The 21616-nt window shown below is 37.0% G+C and overlaps 1 protein-coding gene and 1 non-coding gene across 2 annotated transcripts in view; both read left to right on the top strand.

Annotated features, from left to right (window-relative positions):
- The first annotated feature begins 1695 nt into the window (after positions 1-1695).
- LOC145630424 (uncharacterized) overlaps positions 1696-21616 on the top strand; it is a 31689-nt gene continuing 11768 nt past the window's right edge. Inside the window, exon 1 of the mRNA XM_081682685.1 lies at positions 1696-1704. Within this exon, the coding sequence (XP_081538811.1) occupies positions 1696-1704 (9 nt within the window). The remainder of the gene's footprint in view (positions 1705-21616) is intronic.
- LOC145565626 (small nucleolar RNA R71) lies at positions 14889-14995 on the top strand. The gene has a single exon (XR_014095066.1). It is a non-coding gene; the product is annotated as a small nucleolar RNA R71 (small nucleolar RNA).

Here is a 21616-nt window from a genome sequence, read left to right on the forward strand (position 1 = left end):
ACTGTCTTTGAACATCTTTAAATTCGAATAAAATTAGGATTAAAAAAAAGGAAAGTTTTTATAAAAGGAAAGTTTTTATTTAACTCAAATTCTTTAATCTTATCTTTTAAAAAAGGATAATTAAGATCTTTTAGAAACTTATAGATTCTTCTGATTAATCCTAATTAGTTTAGGAATATAATTAGACCTTTTGACCCTCCACATGATCATTGGGCCGTAGGTAAAAACCGGTTTGGGCCCAGTTTAGTATTTTGGCCATAACTTCCTCATTATTCATCGGAATTGGGCTTATAATATATCGTTGGAAAGGTCTTTTCAATCCCCATCCAACTACACCATTATTGGACCCATATCATAGACCAAACTAAACTGAAATGCACGTTTTTCAAAAATAGGGTAAGAAAAGAAATATTTTCAAAAACAGAAAGAAGAGATATTTTAATAAAAACATCCTCATCACTAGACTTTTCACACTTTCGCTTTGTTCGATAATCAATGACATGAAAGGTATTCATCACTGGGTTTGGTTTTAGGGAGACACATTTGGGTGTCTACAGCAACCCGCATTTGATTCTCCGTCAATTAGACTACTCAGTTGTCTTCACTTTATGATCAAACAAGATCTATATTCCGGAAATACAATGAAAGGTAGAAATTTAAACTACCAATGCTTACTAGTACAGAACAATCAACACTTTCCCTAACTCAAACTAAAGGAAGTGAGCATGATCCACCCTACAAAATTGCCCTTAATTATTCCCCATTTTCAATCTTACTTCCCAAAACAAGCGTCAACCAAGACAAGCTTCAACCAAGACTTATCTTTTCAAAATTCAGCTATTCACTTACATATTGCACACAGGTTCCATCACCCCAAAACTAAAACAACGGAACACACTAGTTGTTCTCATAGATTCAAAATCTCAATACATCAGAATAAGAAACATGCTGATTACATCAAACAAACTTAAATCACTTTTCAAATTAATCATATCAAAAAAATTTGGAATTGAAGAAGCTAAAGTAAATCAAACTCAAAAGAGATTAAGGTTACCTAACAATGTTTCATTAACAAATAATAAAGTTGCAAGGATTTTTTATAACACCACAAGCCCCGAAATACTTTACCGTTTTAAAACCCCTAACTCACAAATTGTAAGGAATTATAAATTGGCCTTACAATCATCAAATTGTACATAATTCTTATAACCGAACATTGTTTTCTCATAATCATACACCGCTACACCAATTATAGAAACCCTAACAATCATATTGCACACAAGAACAAATTCAATTATAGCAACCCTAAAAATTTTAGGGAACAATTGTAACTGGCGTTAGAATCATCAAATTATATAACTCTTAGACCCTAATACTAATTTCAGATAACAAATGCAGCACAACCCCCGCCTTAAACCCTAATACATCCGCATTTTATAAACCTTAACTCAGTTTTGGTCAAACGATTACATTGAAATTAAGTTTGATAAAGTTGTTATACTAAAATTGTTTGATTAATTTGGGGAAAAATTATAAATTTATGAAGAATTTACTTACTTTTGTCAAAATCTTTACGATAAATCGCCTAGAGTGCTTTAATCCTCCAAGCGACAAACCTAGAAACAAAGATTAAATTCTCCACAAACCGAAACGACGATGGCGATAGAGGGAATATAGAGAGACTACTTTAGAAAAATGGTGAAGGTAGAGGGAATTAAGAGAGAATACTTGCTGGAACAAAGAGAAAGAGTTTGAATGCATATAGAGGAGAGAGAGAGAGAAAGAGAGAGCAGTACATCTTAAATGGAAGAGAGAGAGTGGAGGCCTTACTAACTGTAGACACCCAAATGTGTCTCCCCAAAACCAAACCCAGTGATGAGTACCTTTCACGTCGAATCATAATCGAATGAAGTGAAAGTGTGGAAAGTCTAGTGTTGCGGATAGTTTTAATTTCTTTTCTTTTCTCTCTATTATTGAAAACCTATTTTAAGAAAACAACCAATACAGTTTGTTTGGTCCATATCAAGGGTCCAATAATGGTGTAGTTGGATGGGGCTTGAAAAGAGCTTTCCAACGATATATTATAAGCTCAGTTCCGATGAATAATGAGGAAGTTATGGATAAATTACTAAACTGGGTCCGGTTTGAGCCTTATATGCGGCCCAATGATCTAGAGGAGGGCCTAATATGGATTTATCATTCCTAATGCAAATAGGAATGGTTTTAGTCTTCTAGATTCTTCTAGAAGGTTCTCTTCATTCCTAATTCAATTAGCATTGATAAATTGACTTTTGTTGACTTTTTAGAGTTTTAATCAGAATAAAATAGTGTTTTTAAGGAAAATACGATTTTATCCTCCTATACGGTCAAATTTTATTTGAATTTAGAAAACGCGTAAAAAAATTGATTAGCGCCTAACGCCAGTCATTAGCGCTTGGCGCCTGGCGCTAATGTTCAGCGCCTGGCGCTAATTTCGTTTTTTCACGTCGAAACTCTGATTTGTTTTTTTATATCTTTTTGGCTGATTTTCTATATAAATAGCCTCCTAAAAACTCCGTTTACAATAATAAAATATCATCAATTCTCTAATTCTCTCTTTCACCAATTCTCACCAACTCTCATCAAGAAATTCTTGATTCTCTCTCTCTCTTTCTAAGCCTAGCTTTTTACAAACACAATTCCTCATACATTAACACTAGACACACCTAGCCAAGTTCGAAGTTGCCTTCGCCCTAGACGTGAAAGGTTTTAATTTCTGAGAGTTTGGTCCCAAATCCCTATTTCAATTATTTAATTTAATTGTTGTTTTATTATTTTCCTTGAAGTTATTAACGTGTGTATTTTGTTATTAGAAAGAGATACGAGGCATCCAAGTAAGTGCTTTAATGGTTTTATTGATATTATGATATAGAAATCATGTCTAGGTTATTATTATGATTCCTAGTGTCATGTTAGGGGGTTTTGATCTTCCTAGTATCATGTTTAGGGTAATAACTATAATTTCTAATATCAAATATGACAATTGTGATTCCTGCGATGCTTCCTATTTCCTTTCCCATAGCATGTTAGTATCAATCATGTTAGGGTAAAAGCTTTGATCTTTATTGCTTAGTGACATGCTAGGGTTTGTTATTAATCTTGTTAGTATCATGCCTAGGATCTTGCTATTATTATGCCTTAACATGATTATTATTGTAGGGAATATTTTCAAGCGTTAACCCCCTAGCTTGAACCCTAATGTGATCATACATTAAAGTACGGTGGCGTCCAAAAGGGAAGAAGATAGAGCAAAAGAGTCGCCAACAAGTTTTAGGAACTTGTAAACCGTTCACAAGGTGAAGGTTACACCCCTTAACGATCCAAGAGATCGTCAACTCCATAAGGTCTTGAACCAAATAAGGGTTCGGGGATGAAGGTACAAATCCAACCTAAAAGAGATTGAACCTGCCCTAATAATAGGCCTCTACTTTATTCCGATCGTATTCATGTGCGCTTTTTGACTAACATACAATCAATAGGATTAACCCTAAACCTGTTTATCTATGTTGGTTGAATATTAATGCACAAACAAATCTCTTATTGGCGATCACTTGAATTATAATCACATTAACCCTAACAAGATTATTAATATCTTATTAAGCATGATTACAAGTACAAATTCCCTAAAACATGCATAAAAAGTGTGATCAAGCAATAACAAAATAAATATCAAGCAACATAATAATAAAATAATTATAATCATTATTATAATCATCATCAAGATAATCATGATAATCATAAATAATAATAATAATAATAATCATTATAAAATTATAATCATAATCAAAACAATTATAAAAATCATGATAATAAATTATAATTAAGATAATCATGTTAAAGCATAATAATAATAGCAAGATCCTAGGCATGATACTAACAAGATTAATAACAAACCCTAGCATGTCACTAAGCAATAAAATTAAATATTTAACCCTAACATGATACTAACAATCATAAATATTAGGAAGAAAATAGAAGACATCATAACAATCATATTTGATATTTAAATTACCCTAGACATGATACTAGGAAGATCATAACGCCCTAAACATGATTTCTACATCATAACATCAATAAAACCATTAAAGTACTTACTTTGATGCCTCGTACCTCTTTCTAATAACAAAATACACACGTTAGTAACTTCAAGGAAAATAATAAATAATTAATTAAATTAAATAATGGAAATAGAGTTTAGGGACCAAACCCTCAGAAATTAAACCTTTCACGTCTAGGGCGAAGGCAACTTCGAATATGGCTAGATGTGTCTAGATCTAATGAATGCGGAATTTTGTATGTAAAAAGCAAGTTTAGAAAAGAGAGAGAGAGATAGAGAGATGGTGAATGATTAAAGAAGAGAATGAGAATGAAAACTCGTTGTAGGTGAATATAATTGAAAACTGATTGTTGATGAAAACTGGTTGTCGAAAACGGAGTTTTTAATATGTTATTTATAGAGAAAATCAGCCAAAAAGATAAAATATCAAAACATAGTTCTGGCGCACCTAAAACAGAGTTGGCGCCAACGCTGGCTTATTGGCGCCAGGCGCCAACATTAGCGCCATACGCCAATGCTGGCGCCAGGCGCCAATGTGTGGCGTTAGGCGCTAATCCTGTTTTTGACGCGTTTTCTAAAATCAAATAAATTTTGTCGTACAGGAGGATAAAATCGTATCTTTTCCTCAAAAATGTTCTTTGATTTTAATTAAAACTCTGAAAAGTCAACAAAAGTCAATTTATCAATGCTAATTGAATTAGGAATGAAAAGAACCTTCTAGAAGAATCTATAAGACTAAAACCATTCCTAATTGCATTAGGAATGATAATCATATTAGGCCCTCCTCTAGATCATTGGGCCGCATATAAGGCTCAAACCGGGCCCATTTTAGTAAATTGGCCATAACTTCCTCAATATTCATCGGAATTGGGCTTATAATATATCGTTGGAAAGCTCTTGTCAAGCCCCATCCAACTACACTACTATTGGACCCATATAATTGACCAAACAAACTGGATTGGCTGTTTTATTAAAATAAGTTTTCAAAAACAGAGAGAAGAGAAAAGAAATTAAAACTATCCGCAACACTAAACTTTCCACACTTTCGCTTCATTCGATTATGATTCGACGTGAAAGGTACTCATCACCGGGTTTGGTTTTGGGGAGACACAAATGGGTTTCTACAGAAGCCCCCACTTTGACTGAGTTTGGAGAAACGCAAGTTTCGAAAACGAAAGTCAAAGTATCGATAGGGACGGAGAATGATTCAGAACGTTCTGCGATCCTAAACCATTCTTGTAACGCCGATACCTGCAAAACTAGCATTAGTTAAACAGATAAAAGAGTTAAGAAACGCGTATCTTGCACCGTCGAGCACACGTCTTTGAAAGTAACCAATTGTTTTGATGACCTCCTGCAAGCTAGAGAATGTCATCTCGCTTGAAAACCGCTACGCCTGTAACTACTTCCAATATAGAAGATTGCTTCGCCTGAAACGATCCTCCTCCGCTTGATAATATTCCACGTCCAAGGGAATACTGTCGAAGATTGCTTCTCTTGAAACAATCCTCTTCCGCTATGATAATACTTCACGTCCAAGGGAATACTATCGAAGATTGCTTCTCTTGAAACAATCCTCTTCCGCTATGATAATACTCCACGTCCAAGGGAATACTATCGAAGATTGCTTCTCTTGAAACAATCCTCAGTTGCTATTTAACAACTTTCCACAATCTATGGAACGACATCTTGCCGTTTGTTTTGACGATCTTCCGCAATCTAGGGAACGCCGTCGTTCAATGTTGCTACATCTCGAGCCTTTTCTTGAATCGTAGTGACAACCTTTCCAATCATAGAAATAGTCGTCGAAGACCGCCTCATCATGAACCGCTCTTCTCATATCTTGGTGACAACCTCCACAATCCTAGCGAACGCCGTCGAAGACCGCCCATCTTGTGCTATCTTCTCAAATCTTGGGTGAAAACCTCCACAATCTTAGCGAATGTCGTCGAAGACCGCCCATCTCGTGCTATCTTCTCAAATCTTTTCTCAAATCTTAGTGACAACCTCCACAATCTTAGTGAATGTCGTCGAAGACCGCCCATCTCGTGCTATCTTCTCAAATCTTGGGTGACAACTTCCACAATCTTAGCAAATGTCGTCGAAGACCGCCCATCTCGTGCTATCTTCTCACATCTTTGGTGACAACCTCCACAATCTTAGCGAATGCCATCGAAGACCGCCCATCTCGTGCTATCTTCTCAAATCTTTTCTCAAATCTTAGTGACAACCTCCACAATCTTAGCGAATGCCGTCGAAGACCACCCATCTCGTGTTATCTTCTCAAATCTTTGGTGACAACTTCCACAATCTTAGCGAACGCTGTTGAAAATAACTTTACTTGAAGTCATCCTCAGTTGTTGCGATAATATTCTGAAGAAAAATTTCCGAAGACCAACGCTTGTCGATCTCTAAAGCTCGTTTGAACTTTGCTTCCGCTAAAACCAGTATGTCGGTGTCTCCGTAATGAGCCAATTCTTAGGTGCTTTAAGCTAAGTGAGACGATCTTTCATCAGGTCGACCACTTATTGTAATTGTAATCAAACTGACTACTTAATCATGTCAAATTGCTTATATGGGCTAACTGGCGTACCAAGGAACCCGAAATTGCTGTATGAGGTCGAAATCACCTTTCTGAGAGGCTTCGAGCTCTGTCGCTGCTGAAATATCTCTGGCGCCAAGAATTGACTCTGTCGCCAGACACTGTGATCTAGCGCCAAGCGCTGAAATCTATTTCCAGACGCTAGATGTTTTCGTCCGGCGCTGGAGTAGGGTCTTCCCTGTTCTGCTGCACCTGTATTTATTTTTTACTATAGAACTTTGCTAATCTCTTTAATTATCTTAGGGTTGACCTAAGGTTTAATGTTGCTTGACTCATTGACTTGACACGACTCAAGGTATAAACTTGACTCGCTGTGATTGACTCGAGGTTGACTCGACTCAAAGTGTTTGACACATGCGTTAGACTCAAATAAAAGTGATGTGACACGACATGAATCAATGTGTACATGACTCGTGTGTGCATTTTAATGTGATCGTGCGACTCGAAAATGCAAAAAAGCAAAAATTTTCCGTCATTTTTTGTGGAGGGTACCGACTTTCTCCCGAAAAAGAAAGACGAGAAAAAGAATCGAAAGTTTTCAAATGCATGTTGAATGAACTTAGTCAAATGTTGTTTGATACCATCTCTCAAGGTGCAAGGATTAATCCATCCTAGGCTATCTCAATGGTTGACTCAGTGATGAAAGCATTTGGGTAACTTAGGCACGGAGGCTAAGCACTTCATACTTCGATGTGCAATGACAATTATGATTGATGAGTGATGTTGATATGACAAGGCATGCTTCAGCGTTATGTTAAGATTTCATGACAAAGAGTTCCTAAGGGAAGTATATTTGGTCATGTATCTGTGCGGTGTGTGAAAGTGACACTAAAGTAAGGCCACAAGGGCTAAGTGTGTGGAAAGATATATTGAAAAGAGTCAACTGGTGGTGACTCTTAGGCTAGGTACGTAAGCTAACGATGTAGGGATCAAGCCCCCAAGTCTAGCTCTAAGTGAATAGGGATGAGCATAGGAGATCCCTTGATATGATCATGGTGTAAGTGTGTGAATTTGAATATGAATGCATGTTTATTACGGTCGCACCACGATGTGAGGTTGCCTACGTATCCGTTAGGAATCAGGCCGAACGTAGCTCTAGCCGAACCTCGCACAAGTATGTGTATACCTCAAAAAGGTCTTTATAAGGGTTGTAACGTGGTTAGGCTAAAGGTTATAGAAGAAGGGGATAAAGGCTCAAGACCCTAAATAAGCCCCCAAGGTGTGCAACTTCGCTTTTGAATCTTTATATTTTTATGCTTGAGTTTCTGCTCTTTTTTAGCTCTCTTTTTTTGCTTTAGCATTTATTTTATTTTAATAAGTGTGGGCAATCCCGATCATGCGGTCTATCACTCACTTGGCATTCATGTTTCTCAGGCACGGTACCGAGCACTCAATAAGAGACGCAATCTGAGACGTGTTCATATCAATGACATGTTCATATCAAAGACATTGGAACACTTGCTTTTTTGTACACTTTTATTTATTTATTTTTTGCTATTTTAATCTTTTGAATTCACTGAAGCCTTTTTTAGAATTGCATAAGTTACACACCACCCCATCCCAAGGTTAGGTAGATGTAGGTTGAAAAAAGAAAGGTCTATCGTTAGACGAGGCTCAAAGTGGTTTATGAATAAAGGATAGTAAATTTGAAATGTGAAAGGAGATATGATGTGGCTACAAGGGGTGCCTCAAATCATTGGTATACCTTGAGCTTAATTCAACATGGATTTTTTTTTCTTTAATGCAATATAATGAAATGATCATATATAAGGAAATAAATGCTCATTTTTATTAAAAGAAAATATATAATGATCCTACAAAATAAATCTAAGGAGAATAAAAAGGTGCCTATGCTAGACTTATTGGGGAAAGGGTAAATAAAAAAGAAATAGAAAAAAGAGGTCACGAAATCTTGTCGTTGAAGCTCGCCTCTTGTCTTGTATTGTTTCCTTTATCATCACTCGCTCTTCTTGTTAACTGGAGGCATGGGAAGCTTGTTATTATCAATCAAATGTTGGATAGCCTCCTTTAGCTTCCAACAGCTCTCAGTAGCATGACCCCTTCCTTGATGGTATTTGCAGTGTTCGTCTGGATTCCAACTAGGCAATCTCTTTTCAGGTGCGGGATCTTGAATAGGTCCAATGGGAGTAATGAGTCCTTTGGCATGGAGTCGATCGAAGGCGGTATCTTAGCTCATCCCAATGGGGGTGAAGTCTTTCCTTAGTTGCTTCTTAGATCCTTGGTTATCCATGGCTGAAACTTCACTGAGATCAAAGGTACTAACATTGTTACTAGAGTGGGCGTTTTTGAAAGAAGAAGGATTGTCGTTCTTCTTTCCTTTCCAGCCACCGTGGTTACTATTGTTAGTAGCTTTTTGCTTTGCGAGGTCATCTTCGATTTCAATTCCGATGTCATAAACAGCCTTGAAAGTATTCAGATTGTGTTGATATTTTAAATGCTTCGAATACTTCTCTTGGAGATTCTTGATAAACATCCTCACAGACTCCTTTTCGGTGGGGACCTCAATCATCTTAGCGGAAGTTTCCCTCCATTTATTAAAGAAAGAAGTAAAGCCTTCATTCTCTTTTTGTCTTAGAATCTCAAGTTGTCTATGGCCGGTTTCAACTTGAATATTGCACTTGTACCTATCAATGAAAGCGTTTACTATCGATTCCCAGATAGAGTTTTTCTCTTTGTCAAGGGAGAAGAACCATTGTTGGCAAACGGTTTTAAGAGATAGTGAGAACAGAGAGGGGAAAACCTTCTTATCGATACTCTTAATGTTCATTATAGTTTCGAAAGCTCTTAGATGGAAGTAAGGGTTATATGTTGCCTTGAATTTAGGGATGTCAGTGGCGTTGAACTTATGTGGAAGATGTTCCTTATCCAGCGAGACCCCTTGTGAACTCATGCCCTGAAATTTATAGTCACTAGATAGCTTTCTCAAACTTTCTTGCATGAGGTTCATTTGTTGCTGCTTCACGGGATCATCGATCTTGAGTGTGAGTAGCTTCAGTGTCTCAGTCACGGTAACTAATTGGTTCCTAAGCTCATTGACTTCTTCTTGACTTGCCATTATCTTTTTAGCCTTCCTCTTTTGACGAATTGGTTTATCAAAAAGTGAGACTTGAATAAAGAGGTTGTCCTTGATTAATCGCCCTTCTCTCCTCGACCAAGTACTGTGGAAAAAGAATTTTGGGGATATTCATTGTTAATTATTTGACTCAAACTTTATTCAACATGCAATGGACGGAGGAAGTGAAGAAAGATGGAATAGAATGTGAAGAAAAATGATATAGATGGAGGGATGTGAAGAATTAGGAATAGAATGTGCCCCCAACTCAAATGACGGAAAAAACCGACTCATGCATGAACCTAAGACATGGTCATGATGACATATACTCAAAGTGTGTGCTAAGATGACAGGGTAAAGTCGTATCCCCTAATCAAAAGTAATACCTAAATCCTCTAACTAAAGTAGATAGGGAAGTAGGGTCGATCTTCACATGGAAACAAGTATTTTTATTCCTAATTAATTATTATAATCTAAATTATCTAAGCAACCAATATTTATATTCGAATAAGAAACTAAACTACTAAGATTGAGAATAGAGAGAAAACAATATATAAAAGGATCTAGGGTATAGGTTCACCAATAAATAATATTCCAGGGTAAAACATAGTAATCAATCATTGACATTGCATAAATAACACGATCAATAGGCTCTCGCAATTTATTAATCACCATAGATCTAACAGGCTTTCGCAATTTACTAGATCTAAGTTCTTATTGAAAATAGCCTTTAATATCAAACCAACATCTGCTCGATTCATCAATTTAATATTGCCATACTTTTACAAGCCGCAATTGTAAAACGTTAAAACAATTCAATAAGAAATTATCATGCAATACCAAAAATCAATAATAGTCAATCATCAATGCATCAATTAACCAGATTGTAAAGGGCTTTCGCTACGTATTACAATCACACAATTAAATTTACCGGTATTAAATCTCATCTGTCGAATCTCGACTTAACCATTTATAAATTAATCTTCCTATTGAAACTAGACCTAAACATTAATTCTCATATGTCGAATCTTGAATTAATGTTGTTAAACTCATGCAAAAAAAATATGCGCAAATTTAGTCACAGAGCATTAAATCAATCAATAGGAAATTAATCTAGCATTGATAATTAACAACAATAAATTACCCCTTCATATTATTTATGGATCCCCTTAAACCCTAGAAATAAAACTACTCACACATAGTAGAAATTAAACTAATCAAAGCAATAAAGCAAGACATGATAAAAAGAATAAAGTAAATAACTGAGATTAAGAGAAGAGAAATCGTTACCAAAATAAATCTGGATTAATGGAAATAATCAAGAACAAGAGTTGAGAGAAGAGTTAAGAGAGAGAAAAGATCCTAAGTAGAGAGAGAAAATCTAAGGAAGAAGATAAACAAAAATTCCGTACAAAACTCAAATATAAACGTTTCCTAAAACAAAAGTTAAGGCTAAACTAATCGGGTCTCTTAAAAACGCGCGCCCGATCGGGCGAAAGGCCGCCCGATCGGGCGCGCCTTTTTCTTCGCGTTCCTTCCCATCAGCGTCGCCCGATCGTGCTAGAGGCTCGCACGATCGGGTGCGCTATAGCACGCTCAGCAACAAAGCCTTGCCGCGCCCGATCGTGCTAGAGGTAGCCCGATCGGGCGATTGCTTCACTTTGAGGCTTGAACTTCGATTGGGCTTGATTTCTCGGCCCAATCCGGATTTCCTCCTCGGGTCTTGAATACTTGGTCCGAATACCTCGGGATCCCAATTACCAAGCCCTTAATCACCGGCTCTCACCGATCCTGGGCTCCAAAAGTGGTCGTGTCTTTCTAGCTTCCGTAGTTGATCCATAAAGCCCGGTAAAATGCTCCAAGAGTGCAATTTCCTATAAAATACAACTAAAACTACAAAAACACTAGAAAACACAAATTAGTAATAAAAGTGGTCCGAAAGAGCCAAAAACACTACTAATAACGACCAAGGGATGGGGGTAAAATACTATATAAAATGGACATATCAAACTCCCCCAAGCCAAACCTTTGCTTGTCCCTAAGCAAAGAGCTCATCAATGAATCAATAAATATGCTTCACCCCAAAAAGTAAAAATCAAGCACAAACGATTCAGGGTAAATCAAATAAACATGCTTCAAAGTCAACCAATCAAATCCATCTAATTACCAATCTCCCTAACAATTGTCAAATAGAGCAAACCATAAGAGCATATAAAATTCAAGACTAGTGCTCACGCACTCAACTCTCATTTGTGTGGTGAGTAAAAGATGTACTCGATCGCTCTCCATCCAACCCCTTTATGTGAACAATGCCCTCCCAACTCACACTCTCGTGTGTATAAAACAATGAACGCTCAACCTACTAGTCGACTCGAAATATGTCAAGTCATAACTTGCATTGATAAACAACACTTTCACATTCATACAATTCTATGCACAAAGGTCGGAAGGTCTTTAAAGCTTGTAATGTAAGGCTAGGGTAAAGGGTAGGATAAATTTGGGAATAAGTGAGAGAAAAGCTATGCTTAAAGGAGCCATATCCTAATAAAACCCATGATCAAAATAATGATCAACATCTCCTACATAACCAACTCTAACATCAACCAAATATACTCCAATCACAATAAATAAACCCAACTCTTACAATTTCACTCATAAGATATAATAATGAAGAAACAGAGTGAATAAACAAACTTTATTTTTAAAGTTGAATATTTTTTCATTGAAGCTCTATTATTTTTCTTTTGATCAACCTCCAACTAGAACATTTGAACATTTTTTTTTCTTTTGAAGTTCACTTATTTTTTTCACATTTTTTTTTTTGAACTTCTCTTTTTTTGTCATAACATCATACTTTATTTTTTCAAGAAAACATAACTCTCAAACTCATCAAAAATAAACATGATAAAAAACAAAATAACATCTCAAAAGCCCACCCAAATTGTGCAAATAATAAGAACACTACAAACTCCCTCACCTCACTCACTAATAGCTCCCCCAACCCAAGCTTGGGACTAGTAACCAATGGGAAAAAATAGGCTTGTAATGCGGCTAATAAACAACAAAAAGTCAAGGCAACAACATGGGTAGCAAGAAGGGAACAAATGTATTTACAATATCTGGAGGCTACCTAAAAGAACAAATGCCTTCGTCCTCCACAATGTGCATAATAATGAATCATATAAACATTACTAATAGATGCAAACCAATACTCAAATTCATTGACATACCAGGAACTATGGAACTATCACACATTCCTAACCAAATCAACTAGTCAAGCACTATATTCACAAGTAGTTGGACAAAATTGACGCATGTAAGGGTTTCAAGGCAATCAAACATCAAATCATGATCAACTAATCCACAATGCTTATCATCAATAACCAAGAATCAAAACAAATTTTCTCAAGTAAGGGGCACAGGGAAGCATAATTTATAATTCATTGGAACGTATTTTTGGATTTTTTATTTTTCAATTTTTTTTTGTATTTTTCATAAATAAGAAAGCAATAAAGACTACACTAGGAAAGCAATAAATAGAGAAAAGAGAAAGAGGATTACCATATATACAAGAAATCTCCCCCCAAGCCAAATCAAGCAATGCCCTCATTGATTTGGGAGAGTAGCTAGAAAGAGCTACTCCTCATCGTCATCCATCCTCTCATATCCTCCTCCATGACTCGAGCCGGCACCACCCTGGCTCGGTCCAGCACCACCGTAACCCGAACCACCTGCAAAGTAGTTAGGGTCCACATTCCCCCCCATACCTCCAAAGGGAGCATCACCCCCATATCCGTGGACTGAAGAGTAGTCCACATAAGTACCATACGCACCGGGGTGAGAATACCCTCCTTGAAGGTATTGGAACCAATCGGGAGTAAGTGAATCGGGAGGAATAGCCCCCCGACGGGCATAATTGTCATACATGGGGTATAGACCCCTCCCGAGGTTCCTCTCTATGTAACCAACCCGCCCGTCTAAGGTGCTTAACCTAGAATCTAGGTTTTGCATCATACCCTCAACTCTCCCTTGCCCCGTCTCGATACGGTCTAATTGGCTCCTAAAAGCCGAAAAGTCATAAGGGGCATTGGGGTCGACGTTATAGTCGACCGAGGAAGTGGGTATGCTATAGGTGAAGGGTGGAGGTGGTTGGAAGTGTGGTGAATGGTGAGTGGGGGAATGGTCTAGGGGGGATTGTTGGGGTTGTGGTGAAGGGTGAGGTGGTTGAACCTCACCTTGACCATTAATCTCGAAAGTATAAGAAGGCTTCCCCTTCTCAAATTTAGTCAAGGCGGGGTTGGGTAAGGTAAAGCCTTGATCCCTCCTACCCGATTGTCGGTGGACTATCCACCAAGTATCACTCCCCACGGGTTGCACCCAGTTCAAACTCCCTAAATAGGCTAGGTCCATGAGGTTTGATCCTACAACTTTCCTATGCGCATCCGGGTTCCAACCTAGGTGTTTTCTAGCAATGTGGGTCACTAACCCCCCAAAATAAATAGGTGCCCTAGACCTACTAGCCTCGGCCGCATTGGCCGCCCTTTGGAAGTGATTGGCTATCCTATGGGGTATGTTTAATTTCTCGGCGGTAGGAATTATATAGGATGCTAAAAGTTCCAATTCATCTCTCCTAACATTTGCCGGTTCATGCCTCCCAAAAATAGTGAGGCCGGCAAATCTTTGTCAAAGTTTTGGGACGGGATGTTGAATCCACGTCCCTTTGGCATGCTGGAGGTTAACTAAATCCTCCCCAGTTAGCCTCTTATAGACCACGGCGGTGTGGTCTTGAGAAGGTTCAATCGGTTTATCCGATTTCAAATCAAACAACTTTCCGAATTCTTTAAGAGTTAGTCTCACATCGTTGTTTAATAATCGGAATTGTACATGAGTAATTAGTGCATTCATTTTAATAACATTAAAACTTGAAATGTTTCCCCTTGTTAGAAAATCCTCTAGGATTCCCATATTGGGAATTGTGTATCGCCATGTCTTCAATAACCTGGCCTGCATCTTCAACGTCAATATTCATAAACCTCCCACTAGCTGCAGAGTCTAAAATTATTCGAGAAGAATTTCCAAGGCCATTATAAAAGGCTTCGATTAACTGCCATTGTGCTAAATTATGGTGGGGGCAATCTCTTTGTAAATCCTTGAACCTCTCCCAAGCCTAATATAAAGATTCATCGGCTTCTTGGGCAAAGTTCTGAATCGCACTCCGTAGTACGGCTGTTCTCTCTGCAGGGTAATACTTGTTATAGAAATTCAAAACAAGAGTTTCCCAGTCAGTTATACCAAGTGTAGTTCTATTTAAGCCATTAAACCAGAATTTAGCTTTTCCAGTTAAAGAGAAGGGAAAGAGAATCTCCCTGATTTGGTCTTGAGTGACCCCGGCTTGCCTGATGGTGTTGCAATATTGACAATAGTCGGCAATGTGAAGATTCGGGTCTTCACCCTTGGCTCCACTGAATTGCTTCCTCTCTATCATCGTTATAAATTGAGGTTTAATTTCAAATTGAACCCCATCGAGAGCCGGAGTAAGGGTGAGATGTGGAAAATCCGTAAGCTTTGGTTGTGAATAATCACTAAGCTTCTTTGGAGCCGTCATCTCCGATTCTGCATTTGATGATGTCTCTGAATCGCTAGAACCAGTTGGAGGATTTTGGTGATTATTGTTATTATCACTAGAATCCGCCAGGATTTGCTTGTACAGATTTTTCTGTCTATTGCTCTCTGAGACAAAAGGGAAATAACACTAGTAGAAAAAGGCTTATTTGCGTCGCTCATTTATAGTGTATTTGCGTCGCTTCTATGAGCGACGCAACTGCTCGCGACGCAAATGACGCAAATGACTCTTCTGATAAACTTATTTTTTGTTATTTGCGTCACTCCTTTATAAAGGAGCGACGCAAATGACTCTTCTGATAAACTTATTTTTTGTTATTTGCGTCACTCCTTTATAAAAGTGCGATGCAAATGACTCTTCTGATAAACTTCTTTTTTGTTATTTGCGTCACTCCTTTATAAAAGAGCGACGCAAATAACTCTTCCGATAAACTTATTTTTTGTTATTTGCGTCACTTGTTTATATAGGAGTGACGCAAATGACTGAGTAGACAATACAAAACTGCTGTATTTGCGTCACTTGTTTGTTTAATGAGTGACGCAAATGAGGTAAATTTTTTTTTTTAATTATAATATAATAATTGCCTTGTATATGTTTGTATTACCTGTTTTCCTTACTAGTGGTATAAAGTAATATGCTAACGCTAATATAATTGAAATTAAAATGCAATATTATTGAATAATGCAAATGTAAATTTCGGCAGAGTCTCCTTTGTAATTTGGCCTACCCATAAAATTGGGAATGACGGCATTATATTAACAACCTATCCAATAATTTACATCTCAATATCATAGACATTATACTCATCATCCCAACACCAATTAACCAAATTCATTCATTTCAAGCAATTATTGTTGCTATAATTTCTTGACTTAAACTATTGTTGCTGTAATTTCTTGACTGAAATTCGAACAAAAATTATTTATGACTGAAACGGGACGAATTTCTTAGGGTATATTGCGTCGCTGCCAAAAACCCTAGAAATCCCCCCACGAAATCCCCCAATCGAACTTGAAGACCGAAATTGAATTTTTTGGGGTTTTTAGGGTTCGAATTTGTATGCTTTTGAGTTGATTTTTTGCTCGAAATGGGGGATTTTTGGTCGGAAACAATCAATTTTTCTGGGTTTAAGGCTTCGAATTTCTTAGGGTTTTTGGTCTAAATTTTTGTTCGAATTGCTCGGATTTGCAGCCGATTATGGGTCTTCGACTTCACTGCGGTTTTAGATGTTAAATTTGCTGGGGAAACGCAAGTTTTTGGCCGAATTTGTTGGATTTCAGAGACAAATTTGTGGGTGTTTTGCTGTAGAAATTCGCTGGAATTTAAGAACTCTTGTTTTTTTTTTCTTTTTGTATAGTGAATGTAGGCGTACCTGATGAAAAACTAAGGTCAAAAAACGCAGAAAAACCTAAAGCCAAAAGAGTTATTTGCGTCACTTTATTATAAAAAAGCGACGCAAATAACCTTGTTTATAATGTTGTACACAGTTCATATGCGTCGCTCATTAGTAAAAGAGTGACGCAATTTACTTAATCACTTATTTGCGTCGCTTGCTAACTAATGAGTGACGCAAATAAGTTTATTAATTGCGTCGCTTTAATAAATAGGAGCGACGCAAATGATAGAAAGCTGAAATGCACTTGAGTTTTGCGTCGCTTCTTGAATAATATGCGACGCAAATAATTTAAAAGGATGGTAAAAATAAACATTTGCTTCGCTCCTTAGAATGAGTGACGCAAATATGGTGACGCAAATGTACATTTTTCTACTAGTGTAATCTAGACTACAAAAACAATCATAAATAAAAATAAAACTGTTTCCCCTAATCAAATTTTGACAGGGTAAAGTCGTGTCCCCTAATCAAAAGTAATACCTAAATCCTCTAACTAAAGTAGATAGGGAAGTAGGGTCGATCTCCACAGGGAAACAAGTCTTTTTATTCCTAATTAATTATTATAATCTAAATTATCTAAGCAACCAATATTTATATTCGAATAAGAAACTAAACTACTGAGATTGAGAATAGAGAGAAAATAATATATAAAAGGATCTAGGGTATAGGTTCACCAATAAATAATACTCCAGGGTAAAACATAGTAATCAATCATTGACATTGCATAAATAACACGATCAACAGGATCTCGCAATTTATTAATCACCATAGATCTAACAGGCTTTCGCAATTTATTAATCACCATAGATCTAACAGCCTTTAATATCAAACCAACATCTGCTCGATTCATCAATTTAATATTGCCATACTTTTACAAGCCGCAATTGTAAAACGTTAAAACAATTCAATAAGAAATTATCATGCAATACCAATAATCAATAATAGTCTATCATCAATGCATCAATTAACCAGATTGTAAAGGGCTTTCGCTACGTATTACAATCACACAATTAAATTTACCGGTATTAAATCTCATCTGTCGAATCTCGACTTAACCATTTATAAATTAATCTGCCTATTGAAACTAGACCTAAACATTAATTCTCATATGTCGAATCTCGAATTAATGTTCTTAAACTCATGCATAAAAGATCTGCGAAAATCTAGTCACAGAGCATTAAATCAATCAATAGGAAATTAATCTAGCATTGATAATCAACAACAATAAATTACCCCTTCATATTATTTATGGATCCCCTTAAACCCTAGAAATAAAACTACTCACACATAGTAGAAATTAAACTAATCAAAGCAATAAAGCAAGACATGATAAAAAGAATAAAGTAAATAACTGAGATTAAGAGAAGAGAAATCGTTACCAAAATAAATCTGGATTAATGGAAATAATCAAGAACAAGAGTTAAGAGAAGAGTTAAGAGAGAGAAAAGATCCTAAGTAGAGAGAGAAAGTCTAAGGAAGAAGATAAACAAAAATTCCGTACAAAACTTAAATATAAACGTTTCCTAAAACAAAAGTTAAGGCTAAACTAATCAGGTCTCTTAAAAACGCGCGCCCGATCGGGCGAAGGGCCGCCCGATCGGGGGCGCCTTTTTCTTCGCGTTCCTTCCCATCAGCGTTGCCCGATCGTGCTAGAGGCTCGCACGATTGGGCGCGCTATAGCACGCTCAGCAACAATGCCTTGCCCCGATCGTGCTAGAGGTAGCCCGATCGGGCGATTGTTTCACTTTGAGGCTCGAACTTCGATTGGGCTTGATTTCTCGGCCCAATCTGGATTTCCTCCTCAGGTCTTGAATACTTGGTCCGAATACCTCGGGATCCCAATTACCGAGCCCTTAATCACCGGCTCTCACCAATCCTGGGCTCCAAAAGTGGTCGTGTCTTTCTAACTTCCGTAGTTGATCCATAAAGTTCGGGAAAATGCTCTAAGAGTGCAATTTCCTGTAAAATACAACTAAAACTACAAAAACACTAGAAAACAAAAATTAGTAATAAAAGTGGCCCGAAAGAGCCAAAAACACTACTAATAACGACCGAGGGACGGGGGTAAAATACTATATAAAATGGACATATCATAAGACTAGTGAGTGTAGGTGACATGTTAAGACTCGTGTCATGGCCATGTGGCTAGACTATGTGACTAGACTCATTTAATGACTCGACAAGGTGTTATTGACAGCGAAAATTAACCAAATTAATTAGAAAACTGGTTAATTAGACACTAGGTGATGACTCGATCAATAATCCGAACTGTCGGCAAAACGACAAAACTGGTGCCGCACTGTGTAGTGTAGCGCCAGACGACAGAGCTGTCGCCAGGCACCACACTCCACAGAGTAGCGCTACAGTCCAGACTTTGGCGCCAATGCTGGAGCTTTGATCTGGGACTGTTTTCGGTGTTATTAATCAACACGGGTATGCCTAAAGTCGTACTAGGTCAATTCTGATTAAAATATTAGACTTTATAGACTCAAATTAATTAATTAATTAATTAATTAGGCAAAGTTCTTTAAGTCATTAATTTATTTAATCTCAACACAAGTCAAACAAACGGTTAAGAAAACATTGTATATGCACAACAAATAATGCACAATTAGTCAAGTAGGCACAATATGATGCAATGAGTTTGCAACCTAACCGTGGCTCTAGTTCTCTAAAGTTCGGGATATGGTTTAGTCAATAGAGGGTCCATGGTTAATTGTCAGGATGCACCGCGCGGAAGCCTAACCGTGAAGGGTTGGCGCGAGTGGATGGGACACCGCGAGTTTTAGAAAAACTCGCTTCCATGGTTTGGTGAATTCAACATTCTCGGATGTACCCTTTGTTGCACAGAGCGTTCACTCAGGTAGATGGAGCATGAATTCCTAGAGGGTTATGTCCATATAGAGAACACATATGGGTTTCAGAAAAGTGAGAAAAGCTCAATCAGGAAGTAGGATCGAGCAAACAATACGAAAAATTGGTCGAAATTAGAACGCATATTTCTAGCTCGATATTGGAGGAATTTGGCACCAGCAAACACAGACTGGCGCCAGGTTTTAGCTGTAGCGCTTGGCGCCAATGCTGGCATCTAGCGCTACAGTTAAATGCCTGGCGCCAATGCTCTGGTCGTTGGCGCTAATTCCTACATGCCTCAGCAGCTTTCTGTGCTCGATAAAATTTTCCAGTTTTGCGCAGTGTTATTTCGGTCCTAGTTGTGAAAAATATTTCTCAAATTTCCTACGTGTAAAATCCTATGTTTTTAACTCATTACGGATGGTCTTTCCAATGAGATCTTTTTTATGCATATGACAATAATGTTAATCAAAATTACGCACATGAAATACTTAGAACGTTTCGAGTCTCATCCACTCATTCTAAATCATTGCCGAAACAAATTCAGGAATTAAAATAGAAATCCTCCCCAGTGGAGTCGCCAAAAACTGTAGGGAATATTTTCAAGCGTTAACCCCCTAGCTTGAACCCCACTGTGATCATACACTAAAGTACGGTGGCGTCCAAAAGGGAAGAAGATAGAGCAAAAGAGTCGCCAACAAGTTTTAGGAACTTGTAAACCGTTCACAGGGTGAAGGTTACACCCCTTAACGATCCAAGAGATCGTGAACTCCATAAGGTCTTGAACCAAATAAGGGTTCGGGGATGAAGGTACAAATCCAACCTAAAACCTGTTTATCTATGTTGGTTGAATATTAATAGGCCTCTACTTTATTCTGATCGTATTCATGTGCGCTTTTTGAATAACATGCAATCAATAGGATTAACCCTAAACCTGTTTATCTATGTTGGTTGAATATTAATGCACAAACAAATCTATTATTTGCGATCACCTGAATTATAATCACATTAACCCTAACAAGATTATTAATATCTTATTAAGCGTGATTACACATACAAATTCCCTTTAAACATGCTGACAGGGTAAAGTCGTATCCCCTAATCAAAAATAATTACCTAAATCACTAACTAAAGTAGATAGGGAAGTAGGGTCGATCTCCACAGGGAAACAAGTCTTTTTACTCCTAATTAAATATTATAATCTAAATTATTTAAGTAACCAATATTTATAATTAAGTAAGAAACTAAACTACTAAGGTTGAGAATGGGAAGAAAACAATATATAAAAGGATCTAGGGCATAGGTTCACCAATAAATAATATTCCAGGGTAAAACATAGTAATCAATCATTGACATTGCATAAATAACATGATTAACAGGCTCTCGCAATTTATTAATCAACATAGATCTAACAGGCTCTCGCAATTTACTAGATCTAAGTTCTTATTGAAAATAGCCTTTAATATCAAATTAACATCTGCTCGATTCATCAATTTAATATTGCTATACTTTTACAAGCCGCAATTGTAGAACATTAAAATAATCCAATAAGAAATTATCATGCAATACCAATAATCAATAATAGTCAATCATCAATGCATCAATTAACCAGATTGTAAAAGGCTCTCGCTACGTATTAAAATCACACAATTAATTTACCGGTATTAAATCTCATCTCTCGAATCTTGACTTAACCATTTATAAATTAACTTGCCTATTGAAACTAGACCTAAACATTAATTCTCATCTCTCGATTCTTAAATCAATATTGTCAAACTCATGCATAAAAGATAGGTCTAATCTAGTCACAGAGCATTAAATCAATCGATAGGAAACTAATCTAGCATTGATAATTAACAACAATAAATTAACCCTTCATATTATTTATTAGATCCCCATAAACCCTAGAAATAAAACTACTCACACATATTAAAAACTAAACTAATCAAGGTAATAAAATAAATCATGATGAAAGG

Source organism: Chenopodium album, chromosome 1, assembly GCF_948465745.1.
Source record: "Chenopodium album chromosome 1, dcCheAlbu1.1, whole genome shotgun sequence".
Lineage (NCBI taxonomy): Eukaryota > Viridiplantae > Streptophyta > Magnoliopsida > Caryophyllales > Amaranthaceae > Chenopodium > Chenopodium album.